Source organism: Montipora capricornis, chromosome 5, assembly GCF_036669925.1.
Source record: "Montipora capricornis isolate CH-2021 chromosome 5, ASM3666992v2, whole genome shotgun sequence".
Classification (NCBI taxonomy): Eukaryota; Metazoa; Cnidaria; class Anthozoa; order Scleractinia; family Acroporidae; genus Montipora; species Montipora capricornis.
Window position 1 is genome coordinate 7675509 of NC_090887.1, and position 17500 is coordinate 7693008.

A 17500-nucleotide genomic window follows, 5' to 3' on the forward strand; every position below is an offset into this window, starting at 1 on the left:
CTGCATATTAATTTAATTAATAAGAATCTAAATTTTTCCAAGTTTGCCTAAACAGCTTCTTGACTAGGAAGTTAAGTTACTACCGAAACTGGTAGACTGCTTTTTGAGAGACTGCCGTGACAGTTGCCGTTGGCGACAAACAGGAATGTTTTGGGTCACACGGCTTTACGCTGCTTCATAAAAAGGGATACATACGTCATAACATTCCTTTGCTCACCTCGCTTCATCGCTTTGATCTTTCGAAAATCGAAACATGTTGCAACTGAAAGTTTTTTATATTTCTTTTCCCGAAGGAAATAGGTGTGAAATTATAACGACCAAAGAGACAGTGAGGTAGTCAGCTTCAAGGAAGTGTCAATGTCATCGATTATTTTAGCTCGGAGGCTTTCTCTCCTATACTTTTTCCCTGAATAAAAGATCTTCCCTTGCTATTCAAGGAATAGCGCGCCATTTTTTCACACAGGCTTCAGGCGCTTAGGAATGTGATCACGTGCGCTTATCTATATGGTGTCATTTGTTGATCACGTGCGCATAATTCAAAGACATTTGTCGGTAACGGAAAGTGTTACGTTCTTCTCCGAAAGAACAGTCTAACTATTTCGGTAGTATTTTTGGTTCTCAAACTGGTTCTTATTTTGCACACCCTTTATGCACTTGTGCATCAAGATATGACAGACTAACTACAACAGAAACAACATAACATCAAAAACATGTCTGTGTTTCTCAAAATGAGAACTGTTTCAAATTCTAGGCTAAACTAGGTTCTTATGTGAAGGGGGGCTAAGGTTCTTCACCCTATCATTCCCAAGATGGAAACATTTATTCTCGTAACTAGTACCATAGATTTCTTTTTTGATTAGTTATGAGAATTTGGTGTCGTATCAAGATCACACCTCTAACACTGATAATTATCTTCACGCTCAATACCTGTCTGACTGACTGCCATTGAAATCGTGAGGAGAATTTACATGCTGATCACTCCTGCGAGTCAAAGGGTTAGAAATGAGGGTTGGCCACGTTTTTGTTGAGCTTGTATTTCTCTGGGTTTTACCCTTATCGGAACGTCCATTGAACAACATCAGCTTAACCAGATGTCATCTAACTTCATGGTGCAACCTGGGAGCGTATTATTCGTCTGGTAACATAATCCTCGGCAGAAGAAATGGGAGTTTTTTGGTTAGAGTTTCTGTTCTATTGGAGTTCTTGGATTCTCTTTATTGTGTTTATAACAATAGCTATAGAGTTGAATCTAATGAACCATTGTGCCTGTGGAATTTGGACGCTGGAATTAAGGCTTTCTCTCACTCTCTCACTTTTTTTCCCTGTGGACATGTAAAAACAAGATTCGCACTTCTTTCATCAACCAAGGTCAAGTTCAGGCGCCATAAATGTCCCTGCAGCTATTATTCCAATTCAATGGCTGTTTTTCACCTGCCACTAATAGGCGATTTGGTGTTTAAGCTGAACCCTGGACCAGTGACCAACTCAACACCTCGCATCGCATCGACCTTGCGAAGTAACAATATTCACAGAAACAAATCAGTGTTATCTTCATGCAACTCCTTAAGTATGTGCTTGTTGAATATACGGTCGCTTAGAAACAAGACTGCAGATTTTGTTGATTATGTCTGCGAGACCAAAGTAGATTTATTTGCTATAACAGAGACATGGTTATGCCCAAGTGATGATGCAATTAGAAATGAATCATGCCCTGTCGGTTATGTGTTAGCTGATCACACCCGAATTGGCCGTAGGGGAGGTGGTACTGCTTTGGTTTACCGGAATTCGCTTACTGTTAAAAAGATCGACGCCGGTGAGAAAACCTCATTTGAGTTTTGTGAATGGACTGTGCAATCCACATCTCACAATCTCCGTATCATTGTGATCTACCGCTTGCCGTACTCAGATGAGCACAGAGTTACCACGAGTACATTTTTTGCCGAATTTGCAGATTATGTCGAGACAATTCTGTTGTCCAAAGAAGAGTTACTAATCCTAGGTGACTTCAACATCCATATTGACGTCGCTGGAGACAGTGATGCCAATAAACTCTCTGATTTCTTTGAATCAGTCGGTCTTCAACAACATGTTGAACAAGATACTCACGTCCAAGGTCATACTTTAGATCTTGTAATTTCTCGGCGGTCTGACAATATCATTGAAGACTCACCACGTGTAGACCGTTGGTACGGTTTTGTTCAGTCTCAAGTCAACAAAACCATCGTTATTAGAGAAGACTATCTCCTACAGAAAGTTTAAATCTATTGACTTGAATTCCTTCCAGTCCGATCTGGCTTCCACTGATTTGTGCAGAAATCCTCCTGAAGCCCTGGAAGATTTGGCTAAATGTTATAACAGCACACTGAAAGTTGTCTTGGATAAACATGCTCCTTTAATTACCAGGTCTATCAAAGAGAGACCTCGTGTTCCTTGGTTCAATGAGGAGATCAAGATGGCTAAACGTGAAAGAAGAAAGGCTGAGAAAAGATGGAGAAGAACTAAGTTATATACTGACCTGGCTGCCTTCAAGGTTAAGAGGAATGCAACAACCGCTCTTATGAACAAGGCTCGCAGGGAATTTTACACTAATTTCATTGAGGAGAACAGCAAGGATCAAAAGAAGCTGTTTGCCGGTAGTAATCGCTTGCTAAATAGAGGATCTGCCGACTGCCTACCCCCCACTATTGATAAGGCCCAATTCGCCGAGGACATCGGGAAGTTTTTTGTACAGAAAATAGTGAATATTAGGAGTCGTCTCGATAGTCATGGTGCTGCTGACTGCCATAAACACGACAACGAGGACATTGAGTCGTCTTTCGTCCACCTCACTGAATTTGAGATGTTAACGGAACAAGAGGTGAAGTCTCTTATGCAGTATTCGTCTTTAAAATCTTGTGTTCTTGACCCTATGCCTTCAACGTTGGTCAGCCGATGTGATGTTCTATTGCCTGTACTTACAAGATTGATAAATACGTCCTTAAAGTCTGGTCACTTTCCTGTCGCCTGGAAGGAGGCTCTAGTCTTACTGTTACTTAAAAAACCTGCCCTCGACATCCTCTTCAAGAATTTTCGTCCCGTTAGTAACTTACCATTTGTTTCGAAGCTGACAGAGTCCGCCGTCTATAACCAAATTCATAGCCACATTTGCAGGAACAATCTTTATCCTTCCAATCAGTCATCTTATAGGAAGAATTATAGCACAGAAACAGCGTTGCTGAGAGTGAAAAATGATATCTTGTTAAATATGAACAAACAGCATGTTACACTATTGGTCTTATTAGATCTTAGTGCGGCATTTGACACTGTGGATCACAATGTTTTACTTAGTCGCCTTCACTCAAAATTTGGTATATCTGGGATGGCACTTGAATGGTTTAGCTCCTACCTTAGGGGAAGATCACAGCGTGTTATGGTCCAAGGCAATTTATCTCAGAATTTGAATTTGGACTTTGGTGTACCGCAGGGCTCTTGCCTCGGACCATTGCTTTTTACGATTTATGCAAGCAAATTGTTTGACGTTATCAAGGCGCACCTCCCTACGGTTCACTGCTACGCTGACGACACGCAGCTGTATGTGTCCTTTAGTCCAAATAAGAGCATTGGGCAATTTGAGGCTGTCACTGCTATTCAGCATTGTGTGGATGATATACGCAATTGGATGACCAATGACAAACTACTTCTCAATGAAGATAAAACAGAATTTCTAATGATAGGTACCAAGCAACAACTAGCCAAGGTTAACATTGATCAGCTTATAATTGGAGGCAGCGTAATTAGACCAAAGGAAGTAGTTAAGAATCTGGGGGCATGGTTAGACTCGACTCTTTCAATGAATTCTCATGTAAATAATACTTGCTCAAATGCTTTTTATTACTTGTATAATATAAGAAGAATTAGAAAATATCTTTCTAGGCGGTGCACTGAGACGCTTATTCACGCATTTGTCTCAAGCCGCGTCGATTATTGCAACAGCCTGCTCTATGGCCTGCCAACCTATCAGCTTAATAAACTGCAGAGGGTCCAAAATGCTGCAGCTAGGTTAATTTTTCAGGAATCCAAGTACTGCCATGTAAGACCGCTGCTGTATAATCTGCACTGGCTGCCCGTTAAATTTCGAATTGACTTGAAGATATTACTGTTGACGTATAAGGCTATCAATGGCTTAGCGCCTTTTTATCTCCAAGAACTTATTAATCTTAAAGAAGCATGTAAATACAAGTTACGCTCCGATTGTGATGGACTGCTACTAAACCGTGTGAAATTTAAGACCTTAACAACTTTAGGAGATCGATCTTTTGCTGTTGCTGCTCCTCAACTATGGAATTTACTGCCCTATGCGATCAGGAGTAGCCCCTCAATAGCATCTTTTAAAAAGACACTCAAGACATTTTTATTTCAGAAAGCTTTTTCATAATTTTATTAATATGTTTTAGTAGGTTTTATGCAGTTTTATGTTTTAAGCGCTGATGAAAATAGCTATATTGATATCGGCGCTATACAAGTTTATTATTATTATTATTATTATTATTAAACTACAATACTTGTTGGATTTGTTGGAACACCCATCCCCTTTTTCCCCCTCCTTTAATGTTGATTTTCACAACTACAAGCAGTCTTAATTCTCACTGAGCATTGAATTGGGGAGGGGGATGTAGCATAACATGTGATCCTGTAGCAGGATGATTCTAGACCATTCCCTAAGTGTTCCAACTAACTTTTTCCAATATTGTAGGTTCTTATAGGTAGGTTTCTTACTGTGTTCCAACTGTACAACCAAAATTATTGCCAGGAAAATGGTTAAAGGGAAAAAAAAAACACTTTTAATCATGATACTGCAAAGAACTAACAAAAGATAACACAGAAGAGGAGGAAACTGCTTTTCATAATGTGAACTAGAATATACGGAACAGGTATTTGTTTTGAAGAGGCCTGTTATACTTAAACTTGACCCAACAAAGACTTAACCATAATCATGAGCATAAAATGCAAATTATTTGCAAGTGTCAAGCTTCTCTTTTGGAGCTTCCAATAACGATGAATGAAAACTATTTTCCTGAACATAATCAAAATGGTTTGTAATATTATTAATCTGTTCTTGAGCAAAGTGACCCATGGCAAGCATGTTTTTCAGCTATTTATAGAAATAAATACTGAGAACCGATAAATGCAATAACTGATTGATAACATCTTTGCCTGTCAACAGGCAGACAAAGGTACAGTGTATTTTTTTGAAAGATTTCATATAACTACAACAGCAAGGTAAACCCTGTAGCTCTTGACAACATAAAAGTTTACAAAAGTTAAATTTTGTTTTAATTTATTTTTAATTCAGGGCCGAACTACACCTATAATAAAAAAAATAGCATAAAGAATTAAAATGTTCTAAATGTTTTTCCAAAGATCTACAAAGGATTCCTTGAAAAGTCAGAAAAAGAGTAATCCAGCTAATTGCATGCCATGTTGTGAGAGTCCAACAAGTAAAAGGCACTTACTGATCAGGAGTAAACAAAAATCTAGGAAACTGACCAACTTTTATGGTGGTGCCACTTCCTGGCGCTACAGCATTCTTAAAAGTAAATGTCACATCTGAACATATGACAGAATGACTTCCACTTCCTCCACACCAAGATGGTGGACCAGATATTTCTGCCACGACCACATGCGAGGTACCTTGTTGGATTATTACAGGCTTATCAAAGAGAACATTAAATCCACTATACTGGACAGACTCACTTTCCATTTTAACAGATGAAAATGTTCCTTTTTTGCACACTAGCTGATGAGTAGATTTTGGATTTTCTCGAAGTCTCCTCTTAATCCTAATTTTAACAGTGTATTGATTATTTTCACTTCCAAACAAAGAAATCCCAAATAATTTGATGGATTTAGAAACTGAGAAAATGAGAACATCCCACTCCCAAACACATCCACTAATCATAGCAGAGTCAAACCTGAAACACTGATAAAATTTACCGAATCTTTCAAAAACCGGAAATCCTAGCGGGGATGTTAACTGAACTGAGTTGTAATGCTTCATTACATCATAAACCTCATTTTGCGTTAATAAATTACTGTCCAATACAGTTGCTACAAATTCTTTCTGCTTCATCACTGGGAAGCGTATTGCCTTCACAATGCCTTCGCCAAGAATTCCTCTTTTTACAGCTCCATCTGTTTTCAATCCTTGTTTCTCGCATTCCTTGCTTGCCCACTGGTCAACTGCTTTAAATAACTCCACCTCCTCGATCTTTAATGTATCTCTCTCAACTAATTCTTCCAACACAGATTTCCCAATGGTTGTGAAACTAGTCGATTTCACTGCATCTTCAGCATGCTTATCCACAACACGCCAGCATCGTTCCAACAGGCTTTTCTCATCATGAAGTCGAGCGCACTCCATCACACTAAAAACATTTGACCCATCCAAATTGTCTCCCAGATATTCAATGCACTTGTGCGCTAACGCGGGCACAATGTATTTCTTGGCCAAGTACAGCACTTGCATAACATTATCCGGGGTCAAATGGACCTCATCGCTGTATAGAAAACGGAACAATTCCAAGAGACTCTCGTACTCGCAGTCAGATACAATGATAGTATCATTTTTTCCTGCCATTTCACCGTAAAACATCGCATAAAACACTGAACTGCCAATCGCCAGCACGAGCTTGTGAGCGGGAATAGCCATCTTGCATTTCTTTGGATCCGGTTCAAGGGAATCATCAGTTTCGTTCAAAGACAATTCAGCCACAAAGTGCACATCGCTCAAAAGTTCGTTGTTAAAGAGATACAAGCTTCTCTCTCTGATAGTCGGACGGATTTCTTGCCAGTTCTCATTTGTGATGTCTGTGTCTGTGAGGAAAGACATGATTCTTGTTCGCCAGGCGCAGTTGCCCGCAGGAGGATGGGAATGAATAGGGATACATGAAGTACCTAGGAATGAATATCAGCACAGTTATACCAAACTATTGTAGAACAGGCATACCAATATAAGAGTACAGTTTTGCTTTCACTCCGAAATATTCTGGAGAGAAATTTGATACCATCTGGCATAAAACTACCCTGAGATAACTGTCTGACGATGGTCTTTATAAGATCGTGACTAAAACACCACACGAGTTCATACGATCGATAGTCTTTATAATGGACATGTTTTTTTTCCCAAAACAAGAAAAAATCAAATTATGTTAAGCAAGTCCCTCCTATTTTGTTTATCTGCTGGTAGTCTTTTGTAGTAACCGCGCACCGGTGGCTCAGTTGGTTGAGCACCGGGCTGTCACCGGGGAGGTCGTGAGTTCAACTCCGGCCGGACCAATACTCAGGGTCTTTAAATAACTGAGGAGAAAGTGTTGCCTTTGTAATTTCATCTGCAAATAGTTAGACTCTCTAGTCTTCTCGGATAAGGACTATAAGCCGGAGGTCCCGTCTCGCAACCCTTGTTCGTTGACTCTGTGGGACGTTAAAGATCCCACACACTATTCGAAAAGAGTAGGGGACAGTGTTCCCGGGCTTCTGTGTGAATGCTGAAGGGCTTCTGTGTGAATGAGACCACAATTGTGTATAACAGCCAGAAGTCAGGCTACTTAGCCAAGTGCTGGAGCCTCACTCAAGACAGTCAAGACAGTACGGAGATAATTTTTCCTTTTACAGTTGGCCATTCTTGCCATCGGAATCTTGTGCTGTACAGTTATTAGGTGATCTTGTTGGGCCAAAATGCAGATATTATACTGTACCTGCTCTAATAGAGCGAGTTTCAATTGAGTGTCGGAAAACCAAAACCAAAGTAATTACTTTTGCCAATCAAAATGGACGAAGACAATCCAGTAAACCAATCAAAACTCGAAGTAATTACACGTGGCCGACACAAAGCGCGGGAAAATGTGCACGCGCGAGCCACGATTGATTTTCGTTTCACTTGTGATTGGTTGAAAAAGTGGCGCGAGAACTTACTTTGATCCAATCACTGAGTGAAGTAATCATAAACCAAAGCAATTGGCTAATTACTTTCGACACTTAATTGAAAACCGCTCTAATTATTGAAAACCATCACAGAAAAGCAAATCAAATTTTTCGAGCACAGTAACATTTACACTCCTGTTGCAAATTTCCGTACCTAGCTTCCCACGCAAACACTCTTAGGGCTTCGTCACGCGTTCCTCCACCACGAGCTCGTGGGGAAGGAACGCGTGACGAAGCCCTTAGTGTTTGCGTCGGAGGCTATCCCGTACCTGATATGAAATAATTCATTGATGTGTGCGGTTTCTAAAGGGAATTTAAATCAGGTTATGTTTTAGAAATGTAAACCCGCCGATTATTTTTGATCAGCGATGGTCTCAGGAATGGCTTCGGCTTAAAGGAAGATATGGGAAGCGTTATGCATGGTTAATATTAATCTCACACCAAGAGCAGCCTCTCATGACACTTAACCGTTTTAGCCTGATTTTCACCAGTGACGCAAGCACAAACTCAAGCATAAGTAGCTTATGCTAAAGCATATTTAGCCTTTGCTAATTGAAAACGAAGGTCGACACAAGCATCAAAATCAACCACGGCCTCGGTCATTTTGTTCAAATGCTCAGACGCGGGGAATCTGGAATGAGTACTTTAACAGACACGGCCAGCCAGTTGCAAATTTCCTTGTGCTTATGCTGCGTTTCTTTTTCACATGATGCAAGCATAAGCGCATGCGCAAGGAAAAGAAAAATGTTTGATCCTCGTGCTTGTGCTTATGCTTGCGTCAACCTCGTTTTCGCGGTGAAATAGGCGCTCTTTATGTTCGTGTTTGTGCTTGCGTCATTAGTGAAAACCAGGCTTTAAGGTGCTGATAGTGAGGGTATATCCATGTAAAACGATTTTTGATAAATTGGCAAATTCAGCAGTTAGTCACAGTTGGTCCAGTGGAGCTATTAGCCCCTCTGATAGACTAGAAAAACTTCAAAATCGAGCGGCGCGGATAATTACTCAGAATGGCTGGAAAACAAAACCATGACCAATCATGCTCAAGTGGGGTAATCTTGGGCTGCGACGTCAGCATCATACTGAGCTTAACGTTTTGTTGAAACTCTTTAAGAAGGAAGTTCGTGTGTAACTCATTGAAGTCGTATTTACCCAGATCCGTCCGTGAAGGCACTGCCTTCAGCCTTACGAATCCGTGCTAAAAATTTGGTTCTTCAGAAACCCTTAGCAGTACGGAGTTTCTGAAAAAGAGCTTCTTATATCGTTGTACCAATTTTAGAACTGTCTTTCTCGTAAAGTAAAGGTGGTGCAGGCCTTAGAATCGTTCAGAAGATCATAAGATGTGCTCGGTCGCCAGATTTCTCACTATCTTCTGTTTAATGTAAGACACACTTCAAGTACATACACACGGCTTTCTCGGCAGCTAATTCTTTGTACCTAAAGAAACTCCGGCCGTGACTAAACAAATGTCTTGGCGTGCCTTGTTTTCGAGCTTTCTTCAGGAGCATCCAATGAGAACACTTAAGAAAAGGGTTTAAATTGCTGATCCCTGTGTTCCCAGATGATTTTATGTCTTTAACAGTTTTAAAAAACAAATGTGTTTAATCCAAACAAACTGATCTGTTCGGATTCTTTAGCTGAAAATTTCACTTGCAGAGAGTTGTAGGGCACAGAATCTTATTCCCCGAATTTGCCAACGGGGGTTGGCTTTCGGAAAATGATAACTTAACTTCGAGATTTCGCCCTTAAATTTGCCAAGGAAAACTCAAGTCATTCTTCACAATTTAAAGAACCGACTTTCGTAGGCGTGTATGGTCTTCCAAACAGATTTCCTACCGGAACAAATCTCTGGGATCCCTTTTTATTTTCACAGCTGCTCAAAATAGTGTTCATAAATAGCAATAACAGCGATAATAACTTACGGTTTCATTCTTTTTAATCTTCAGTTTACATATAAGATTTTCATGCTTTCATTCACCATTAAATAGATTTGCATTGCATAATTTGATAGATATGCCATGTATAAAAATTGAAATACCTGAAGAAGTTGTTGTTGAGCAAGGTCGAAAAAAACAAACAGGATCATATGACTTCATCCAACGGACCGTTAAAGGGGTTAGGTCACGCAGTTTTAGGCAATTTCAGCACTGATCGAATGGTCATAGAATTAACTAAAATATCAAAATAACTGTTCAAAACTATAGAAAAACTCTAACAAAACACAGGGAAGCCAAGAAGGGACATGGATGGACAAAACTGGAGAGGATTGAAATGGATTGAATTTGGGTAAATTTGAAAAACATCGGCCCACCTTTTTTCAAGTTTATATCAGTCTATATCAAAATGTCATTTACAAAGCTGGAAAATCATTCTCTGTTGTTATGTGGCCGTGATTTTGCAAATGAAAGACTCTTGCTCTGCCAATTTGACGTTTAGAGCTCATAATTAACAAAATTAAACAAAATTACCTAAAATTAAGTTACTTGCCAACCTTTCTCCCATGCACCTGTCTACTCACCTACCTCCTACTTACCTACCTACCTACCTATCTATCCACCCACCCACCCACCTACCTACCTACCCAAAGTAACCGGTGGCTCGGGCAACTGCTGTGAAAAGGTCCCAAACTTTCATTATCACGGAGACAATTCAAACACACTCCCAGTTTCAGGCTTTCATTAGGGTAGGAAGGTGGAAGAGTAGAGGGGGCAGATGACACTGTGCAAACTCTAATTTTGCTGCAGTACGACAACGAGTTAAAAATTGCCTCAAATTTGGAGAACACAAAATTTACTTTGGAATAAAGTGCACTAAGAGTGGGAAATTATTTTCTATGATGATTGTTAGTTTTTAAAGAAGAACATTAAACAGACAATTTGTAAAGATAATCACATGATTTCAAGGGCAATTGGAATAAATAAGAATGAGTTAATTTTTTTGAAAGACGAGCAAAAAAGAGTGAGTGCCAATTGTAGTTTTTGAAAAATTTACAAGTGCTTATTTATTCCAAATTGCAAGAGAAAACCATGTGATTACTTATTAATAATGTACAGGAAAAAATTCGAGATAGTTAAGCAGAATAAACGCATGTCTATCACGCAATCAGGGAAAAATTGCACCATAATTGGCACCATCCAGGGCGCTGTCCAGGGCTCGAGTTGGATTTCAAAACAAAAGAGTTTATTGGTTCTTACCAAACCCTATTCTACATTAGCCAATCATAATCCAGAATTTCGATGAGTAATTTGCACTGGTGTTACACTTGAACTGCACTGCTCTTAGCGAATAAGAATCAAGTACTTTTTTTATGTATATTATTACAATGGGTAACATTCTCAGCAGAAAAAATTCTTTTAGAAATAATTTTATAGACCCTCCAGCTGTGACTCGGCTGGCCTGTGCATAATGTTTGGCATATAATCCATGTACCAGAGGAGCATGCAGTAAAAACCTGCAAAAATTTTTCCAAGTTAGCCTAAACAGTTTCTCAGTATTGAAATGATATTTGACTGGGAGGTTAAGCGATTTTGGTTCTCAAACTGGTTCTTATTTTGCAAAGAAAAGAAAGACATATTCACACCCTCTATGAACTCATGTATCAAGATATGAAAGACGTACTGAACAAAAACAACATAACATCAAAAACATGCCTGTGTTTCTCAAAATAAGAACTGTTTCAAATTCTAGGCTAAATTAGGTTCTTACGTGAAGAGGGTCTAAAGTTCCTAACCCTTTCATTTCCAAGATCGAAATGTTTATTCTTCTCACTAGCACCACAGATTTCTTTGTTCAGTAGTCATGAGAATTTGGTGTCATGTCAAGGTTCACACCTCTCAAGTGGATAATTACCTTCATTCTCAATATCTGTCTCACTGACTTCCATTGAAATTGTAAGGAGAACTTACATGCTGATCACTCCTGTAAGTCCAAGGTTAGAATCAAGGTTCTTACTGCATACACAGGTTTTTACTACAGTATATACCAACTGTACAACCAAAATTATGGGCAGGACAATGATTAAAGAAAAAAACACTATTTTAATCATGATACTGCTAACAACTAACAAAAGATAATACAGAAGAGGAGAAAATTGCTTTTCATAATTTTAACTAAAATTTAAACTAAATTTGACCCCACAAAGAGTTAACTGTAATCATGTGCAAAAAATGCAATTTGGAAGTGTCAACATTCTACTTTGGAGCTTCCAGTAACAAATGAATGAAAACTATATACCTCAAAATGGTTTGTAATATTATTATTCAGTTCTTGAGTAAAGTGGCCTATGGCAAAGTGTATGTCAGCTGTTCACAACCTTATAATAGCCAATGAGAACCGATAAATGCAATAAATGATTGATAACATCTTCGCCTCTCAACAGGCAGACAAAACTACAATGTATTTTTTTCAAAAACTTAATATTATAACTAGCAAGCCAGGTACACCCTGTAGCTCTTGACAAATCCCTTAATACAGCAAAGTTTACAAAAGTTAAATTTTGTTTATTTATTTTCATTTCAGGGCTGAACTACACCTATAGTAAAAATAGCATAAAGAATTAAAATGTTTTAAGTGTTTTTTTTTTTTTTTAATATACAAAGGATTCCTTGAAAAGTCAAATAAAAACAAGTCAAGTTAATTGCATACCATGGTGTGAGACTCCCACAAGCAAAAGGTACTTACTTACCAGGAATAAACAAAAATTGAGGAAACTGACCAACTTTTATGGTGGTGCAATTTCTAGCCTCGCCGGCATTCTTAAAAGTAAATGTCACATCGGAACATGTGACAGAATGATTTCCACTTCCTCCACACCAAGATGGTGGACCAGATATTTCGGCCATAACAAAATGAGAGGTACCTCGTTGGATTACTACAGGCTTATCAAAGAAAACATTAAATCCACTATAATGCACAGACTTACTTTTCATTTTAACACATGAAAATGTTCCTGTTTTGCATACAAGCTCATTAATAGGATTTGCGGTTTCTCGAATCTTCAGCTCAACAGTGTATTGATTATTTTCACTCCCAAACAAAGAAATCCCAAATAATTTTATGGATTTAGAAACTGAGAAAACGAGAGCAGCATACTCGTGAGCAAATCCCCTCACGACAGCAGAGTCAAACCTGAAGCAATGACAAACATTGCCGAATCTTTCAACAACTGGAAATGCTAGCGGAGATGTTAACTCCACTGAGTTGAAATATTTCATTAAATCATAAATCTCATTTGGCATTAACAAATTACTGTCCAACACAGCTGCTGCAAATTGTTTCTGTTTCATCACTGGGAAGCGTATTGCCTTCACAATGCCTTCGCCAAGAATTCCTCTTTTTACAGCTCCATCTGTTTTCAATCCTTGTTTCTCGCATTCCTTGCTTGCCCACTGGTCAACTGCTTTAAATAACTCCACCTCCTCGATCTTTAATGTATCTCTCTCAACTAATTCTTCCAACACAGATTTCCCAATGGTTGTGAAACTAGTCGATTTCACTGCATCTTCAGCATGCTTATCCACAGCACGCCAGCATCGTTCCAACAGTCTTTTCTCATCATAATGTCGAGCGCACTCCATCACACTAAAAACATTTGACCCATCCAAACTGTCCCCCAGATATTCAATGCATTTGTCAACTAGAGCAGGCACAATATATTTCTTGGCCAAGTACAGCACTTGCATAACATTATCCGGGGTAAAATGGACCTCATCACTGTACAGAAAACGGAACAATTCCAAGAGACTCTCGTACTCGCAGTCAGATACAACGATAGTATCACTTTCTCCTGCCATTTCGCCGTAAAACATCGCATAAAACACTGAACTGCCAATCGCCAGCACGAGCTTGTGAGCGGGAATAGCAATCTTGCATTTCTTTGGGTCCGCTTCAAGGAAATCATCAGTTTCGTTCAAAGACAATTCAGCCACAAAGTGCACATCGCTCAAAAGCTCGTTGTTAAAGAGATACGAACTTCTCTCTCTGATAGTCGGACGGATTTCTTGCCAGTTCTCCTGTGTGATGTCTGTGAAGGAAGACATGTCGCACTGTCGCCAGGAATAGTTTGAGCCCGCAGCCGGAAGGAGGATGGGAATGAATATCCTTAGGTAATTCATTTAGGTATCCTCTTTTATAATCCATCAAATATTTTCGCTCGCGCGCGATTGGTCTAAACGCGTCACGTGGGCGAATATTCCCCAGCTAAAACTGGGGAATATCCGAGGATATTCCCCAATGATATTCCCCAATTTTTAAAACCGACTTTAAGGATTCAAGTCTCACATTAAAATTAATGTTAGGATGGCAGAACGGTTTGCTTTCGTAACAGAAGAAGAGATAAACCTGCTGGTCGATAGAGCGGTACCAGAAAACACCAAAGAATCCACTTCATACGCTGTTAACGTTTTTGACGGTAAGCTGTTTGTAAATCGTATCCGCCACTTGTATCCACACAATTAAAAAAGAATGTTTTCCTTCCACTGAAATGTTGTACTTTTTCCCCAAGCATATTCTTTTAACTGAAGCGAAGTCTGGAAATGAATATTGAATAACGCGGTTTTGGAAGCCAGTTGACAAACTTTGACGTGTTGACATGTGACGGACTGGCAGATCCCGCTCTGAGTTGCGAAAAATATTTGAAGGATAATAAACACAATAGCCTCAATTTGGCTTTAAAAATATGCTCGGATATTTGTCCTTGGACATTATCTGTTCCTTGAAGCTCACAGTTTTCCTCGAGCTTCGCTCTCGGAAAACTGTTCGCTTCTCAGAACAGATAATGTCCGCGGACAAATATCCGAGCATATTTTCGCGCCAAATGAAGGCTACTGTTTATATATCAGCTCGGGCACTAGTCTCCCTCGCAGCCGTTTTTGGGGGAACGTTGCGTGACATCCAAAAAACGGCTGCGAGGGGACTGCGAGGGAGACTACTCGGGCACACCAATTCTCGGTTTTCGCATGACGTCACGGCTGCCATGTTGGAGCCCTTAAACAAAGAAACGGCGGCCATGTTAGAGCCCCGACCAAATCCTGAATTTCAGGATCGGCGTGTACCATTTACACAAGTCCTTCAAGTTTACCGAGAGAGTTTGGAGGGAGGCAAAATCATGGGGGAATGCAAATGGTAAATTCCGTTTGGGAATTTTGGACCACCTTTCAAGAAATCCCGGGTGCTTTCCAAAATTTCCGGAAATTTCGGGCTGCAGTCAAACCGAAATTTCCGGATTTTTGGTAAATGGTAAACAAACTGTCAAATGTCTTGGGCAGCGTTTACACGAACGCGGTTTCATGATCCACCGAAACCGCGTCAAAATCGATGCGGTTTGGAAGTGTTTACACGAAACCGTTTTCGCCAAAAATCAAAGTCGTCATGGTATAAGCAATCGCTGCACTACGTACTAAATTCACCATTTCGAATCGAACAATGTAATTTTCCCGCCAAAATAGTAACCGTATTCAAATCGATGCGGTTTTGCTGTTTACACGACAGATGAAACCGTATCGTTTTGACAACGCTCCACTTTTGGCAGCGTTTTCAAATCGTCCCGGTTTCGTTAATGATCTCGATCGTTGCCGTGTAAACAGAAGACGTAACCGCATCGAAAACGATGCGGTTACAAATAAAACCCCATTCGTGTAAACGCTGTCTGAAAGAAAACCGCAACGAGTCAGAGAGCTATTCCTAGGGGAGGATGAGGGGAATACATAAAAAAACGCTCTCTGCAACCTATGAAAACCAAAGTGTTCAGTTATATATTAACCTCTTCCCTTAGTTACAGGTAAGAAGAGTGATCAGAAAGACAGCAATTGTTCGGAGCATTCCTATCCGATAATCAATTCGTAATGATTTTGTATTCTTCTTGTTCGTTTTATGGGAGAGAAATAACTTCCACTTTAAAATAAGTTACATCCAGGCTACTTCATTGAAGAACACTTTCCATTAATTAACCCTTTACCTTACTGAGGTGTGTATTATGCACCCATCAATGTTAAGCCCCAGGGTGGGGGGGGGGGGGGGCTACCTACGGGAAATTGACTCAGAGAGCATTCCCCTAGGTAGGGATTTTGACACGTGCGTTGCCCCATGGTCGGGAATTTGACATGTCCGCCATCTTGGAACACCGAGAGAACCTGGAGATGAGTTATCCTCAGCCTTGGTTTTCATGAGACTTGTCTGGACACCATGGGTGAAAGAAAGGTAAGCAAACCCGTCTTCAGTGGCGCATCGATACCGGTTTCCACCGTTTTACGGAAGTCGGTCAGAAGCATGGGAAAGGGGACTATCTAAAAAATTCCCTGGGGAGCATATCCCCGGACCCCCCTAGAAACTTTTTCGTTGTTTTGAAAACTGGTCATTATTTTTCCTAGACCCGCCCTGGTCTTGTCGTTTTGTAAATAACGACCATCACTTCTATCAGTCCTTGCTGGAGTGTTCACAAGTACGAGAATGTTTCTTTCCACTTTTCTTTGTGATTGCTTTTTGTATATTTCAACGTATTCATGAATTTTCCACTATATCATTGTGCTTGCTTGATTCGAAAGCTGGTTAATATTGTTCACGTTGTTTTTCTAAATGTTAGGTTCTTGTTCAGTACCGTGAGAAAGGTTTCATGTTACACGACAAATTTCCATCAGCTGTTAAAAGGGAATGTGAAATCGACAGTGAAGAACATTGGTTTTCCAAGAATGTGAATCTAATGAAAAAAAAAACAGTTACTTCAGGGCAGGAATGTGATGTTCTGAGGGTGCCCAGGGGTGGGGGAATTTGACAGTCTGTAGGTGCCGAGGGGTGGGAAATTTGACGCTAGCTCCCATGAAGTCCAAGGTACTGCTAGCACCCCTGAAGCCTTCGAGTCAGCCGACATATACGTATGCAGGCGTTGGAGACGTGTACAACACTTGGCCAACGAATTCTGGTCTTCAGTGTTGGCGGAAGGAGTTCCTCCTCAGCTTGCAAGAGCGCCAGAAGTGGTCGCGACCTCGCAGGAACCCGACTATCAACGATATTGTCCTTGTGAAGGATGACAACACAGCTCGTAGCATGTGGCAGCTCGCCCGTGTCGTCGCCGTGTACCCAAGCGGAGATGGACAAGTGCGCAAGGTGCAGGTGGCTCTTACGGACAGCTGTCTGGATATTAATGGCAAGAGAACTGGTGAAATGCGCTACCTGGAAAGACCCGTTCAGAAATTGGTGCTCCTGGCATCAGTATGCGAGTAGAGACCGGGAAAGTCCCGGCCGAGGAGCCTACCACTGAGGACAAACTGTGAGCGCTGACTCACGATTATACAGTGACGTCATGAACACCGAACATTTTTAGTTACAGTTATATAAGCAGTAATTAGTGAAATATAAATATTTCAGAGGAGCCATGTATAGGACCCCAGAACGAGACTCATCTATTTCCGTAGCGATTACAAGTGATTCTTTCTGATTCGCTTATTTTAATTATCTAGTGTTACGTCATTAGCTTTACCCGTGGAAATACTAAGTACAAAATAGCTGCATCTTACCACTAGCTTTTAGCCGTCGTTAGTTTTCACCTTGA

The 17500-nt window shown here is 40.2% G+C and overlaps 3 protein-coding genes across 3 annotated transcripts in view; 1 reads left to right on the forward strand and 2 right to left on the reverse strand.

Annotated features, from left to right (window-relative positions):
* LOC138049330 (uncharacterized) overlaps positions 1-17500 on the forward strand; it is a 27742-nt gene that overhangs the window by 10194 nt on the left and 48 nt on the right. The window contains exons 2-4 of the mRNA XM_068895557.1: positions 14253-14365; positions 16323-16393; positions 16535-17500. The exon at positions 16535-17500 is cut by the window's right edge and continues 48 nt beyond it. Coding sequence (XP_068751658.1) covers positions 14254-14365; positions 16323-16393; positions 16535-16723 — 372 coding nt within the window. The 5' untranslated portion in view covers position 14253 and the 3' untranslated portion in view covers positions 16724-17500. The remainder of the gene's footprint in view (positions 1-14252; positions 14366-16322; positions 16394-16534) is intronic.
* LOC138049326 (BTB/POZ domain-containing protein 6-like) lies at positions 5301-6868 on the reverse strand. The gene has a single exon (XM_068895554.1). It carries the CDS (start codon positions 6866-6868, stop codon positions 5489-5491), a length of 1380 nt encoding a protein of 459 aa, XP_068751655.1. The 3' UTR covers positions 5301-5488.
* LOC138049329 (BTB/POZ domain-containing protein 6-like) lies at positions 11974-14192 on the reverse strand. Its single transcript, XM_068895556.1, has one exon. The coding sequence runs from the start codon at positions 14067-14069 to the stop codon at positions 12633-12635; it is 1437 nt and encodes a 478-aa protein (XP_068751657.1). The 5' UTR covers positions 14070-14192; the 3' UTR covers positions 11974-12632.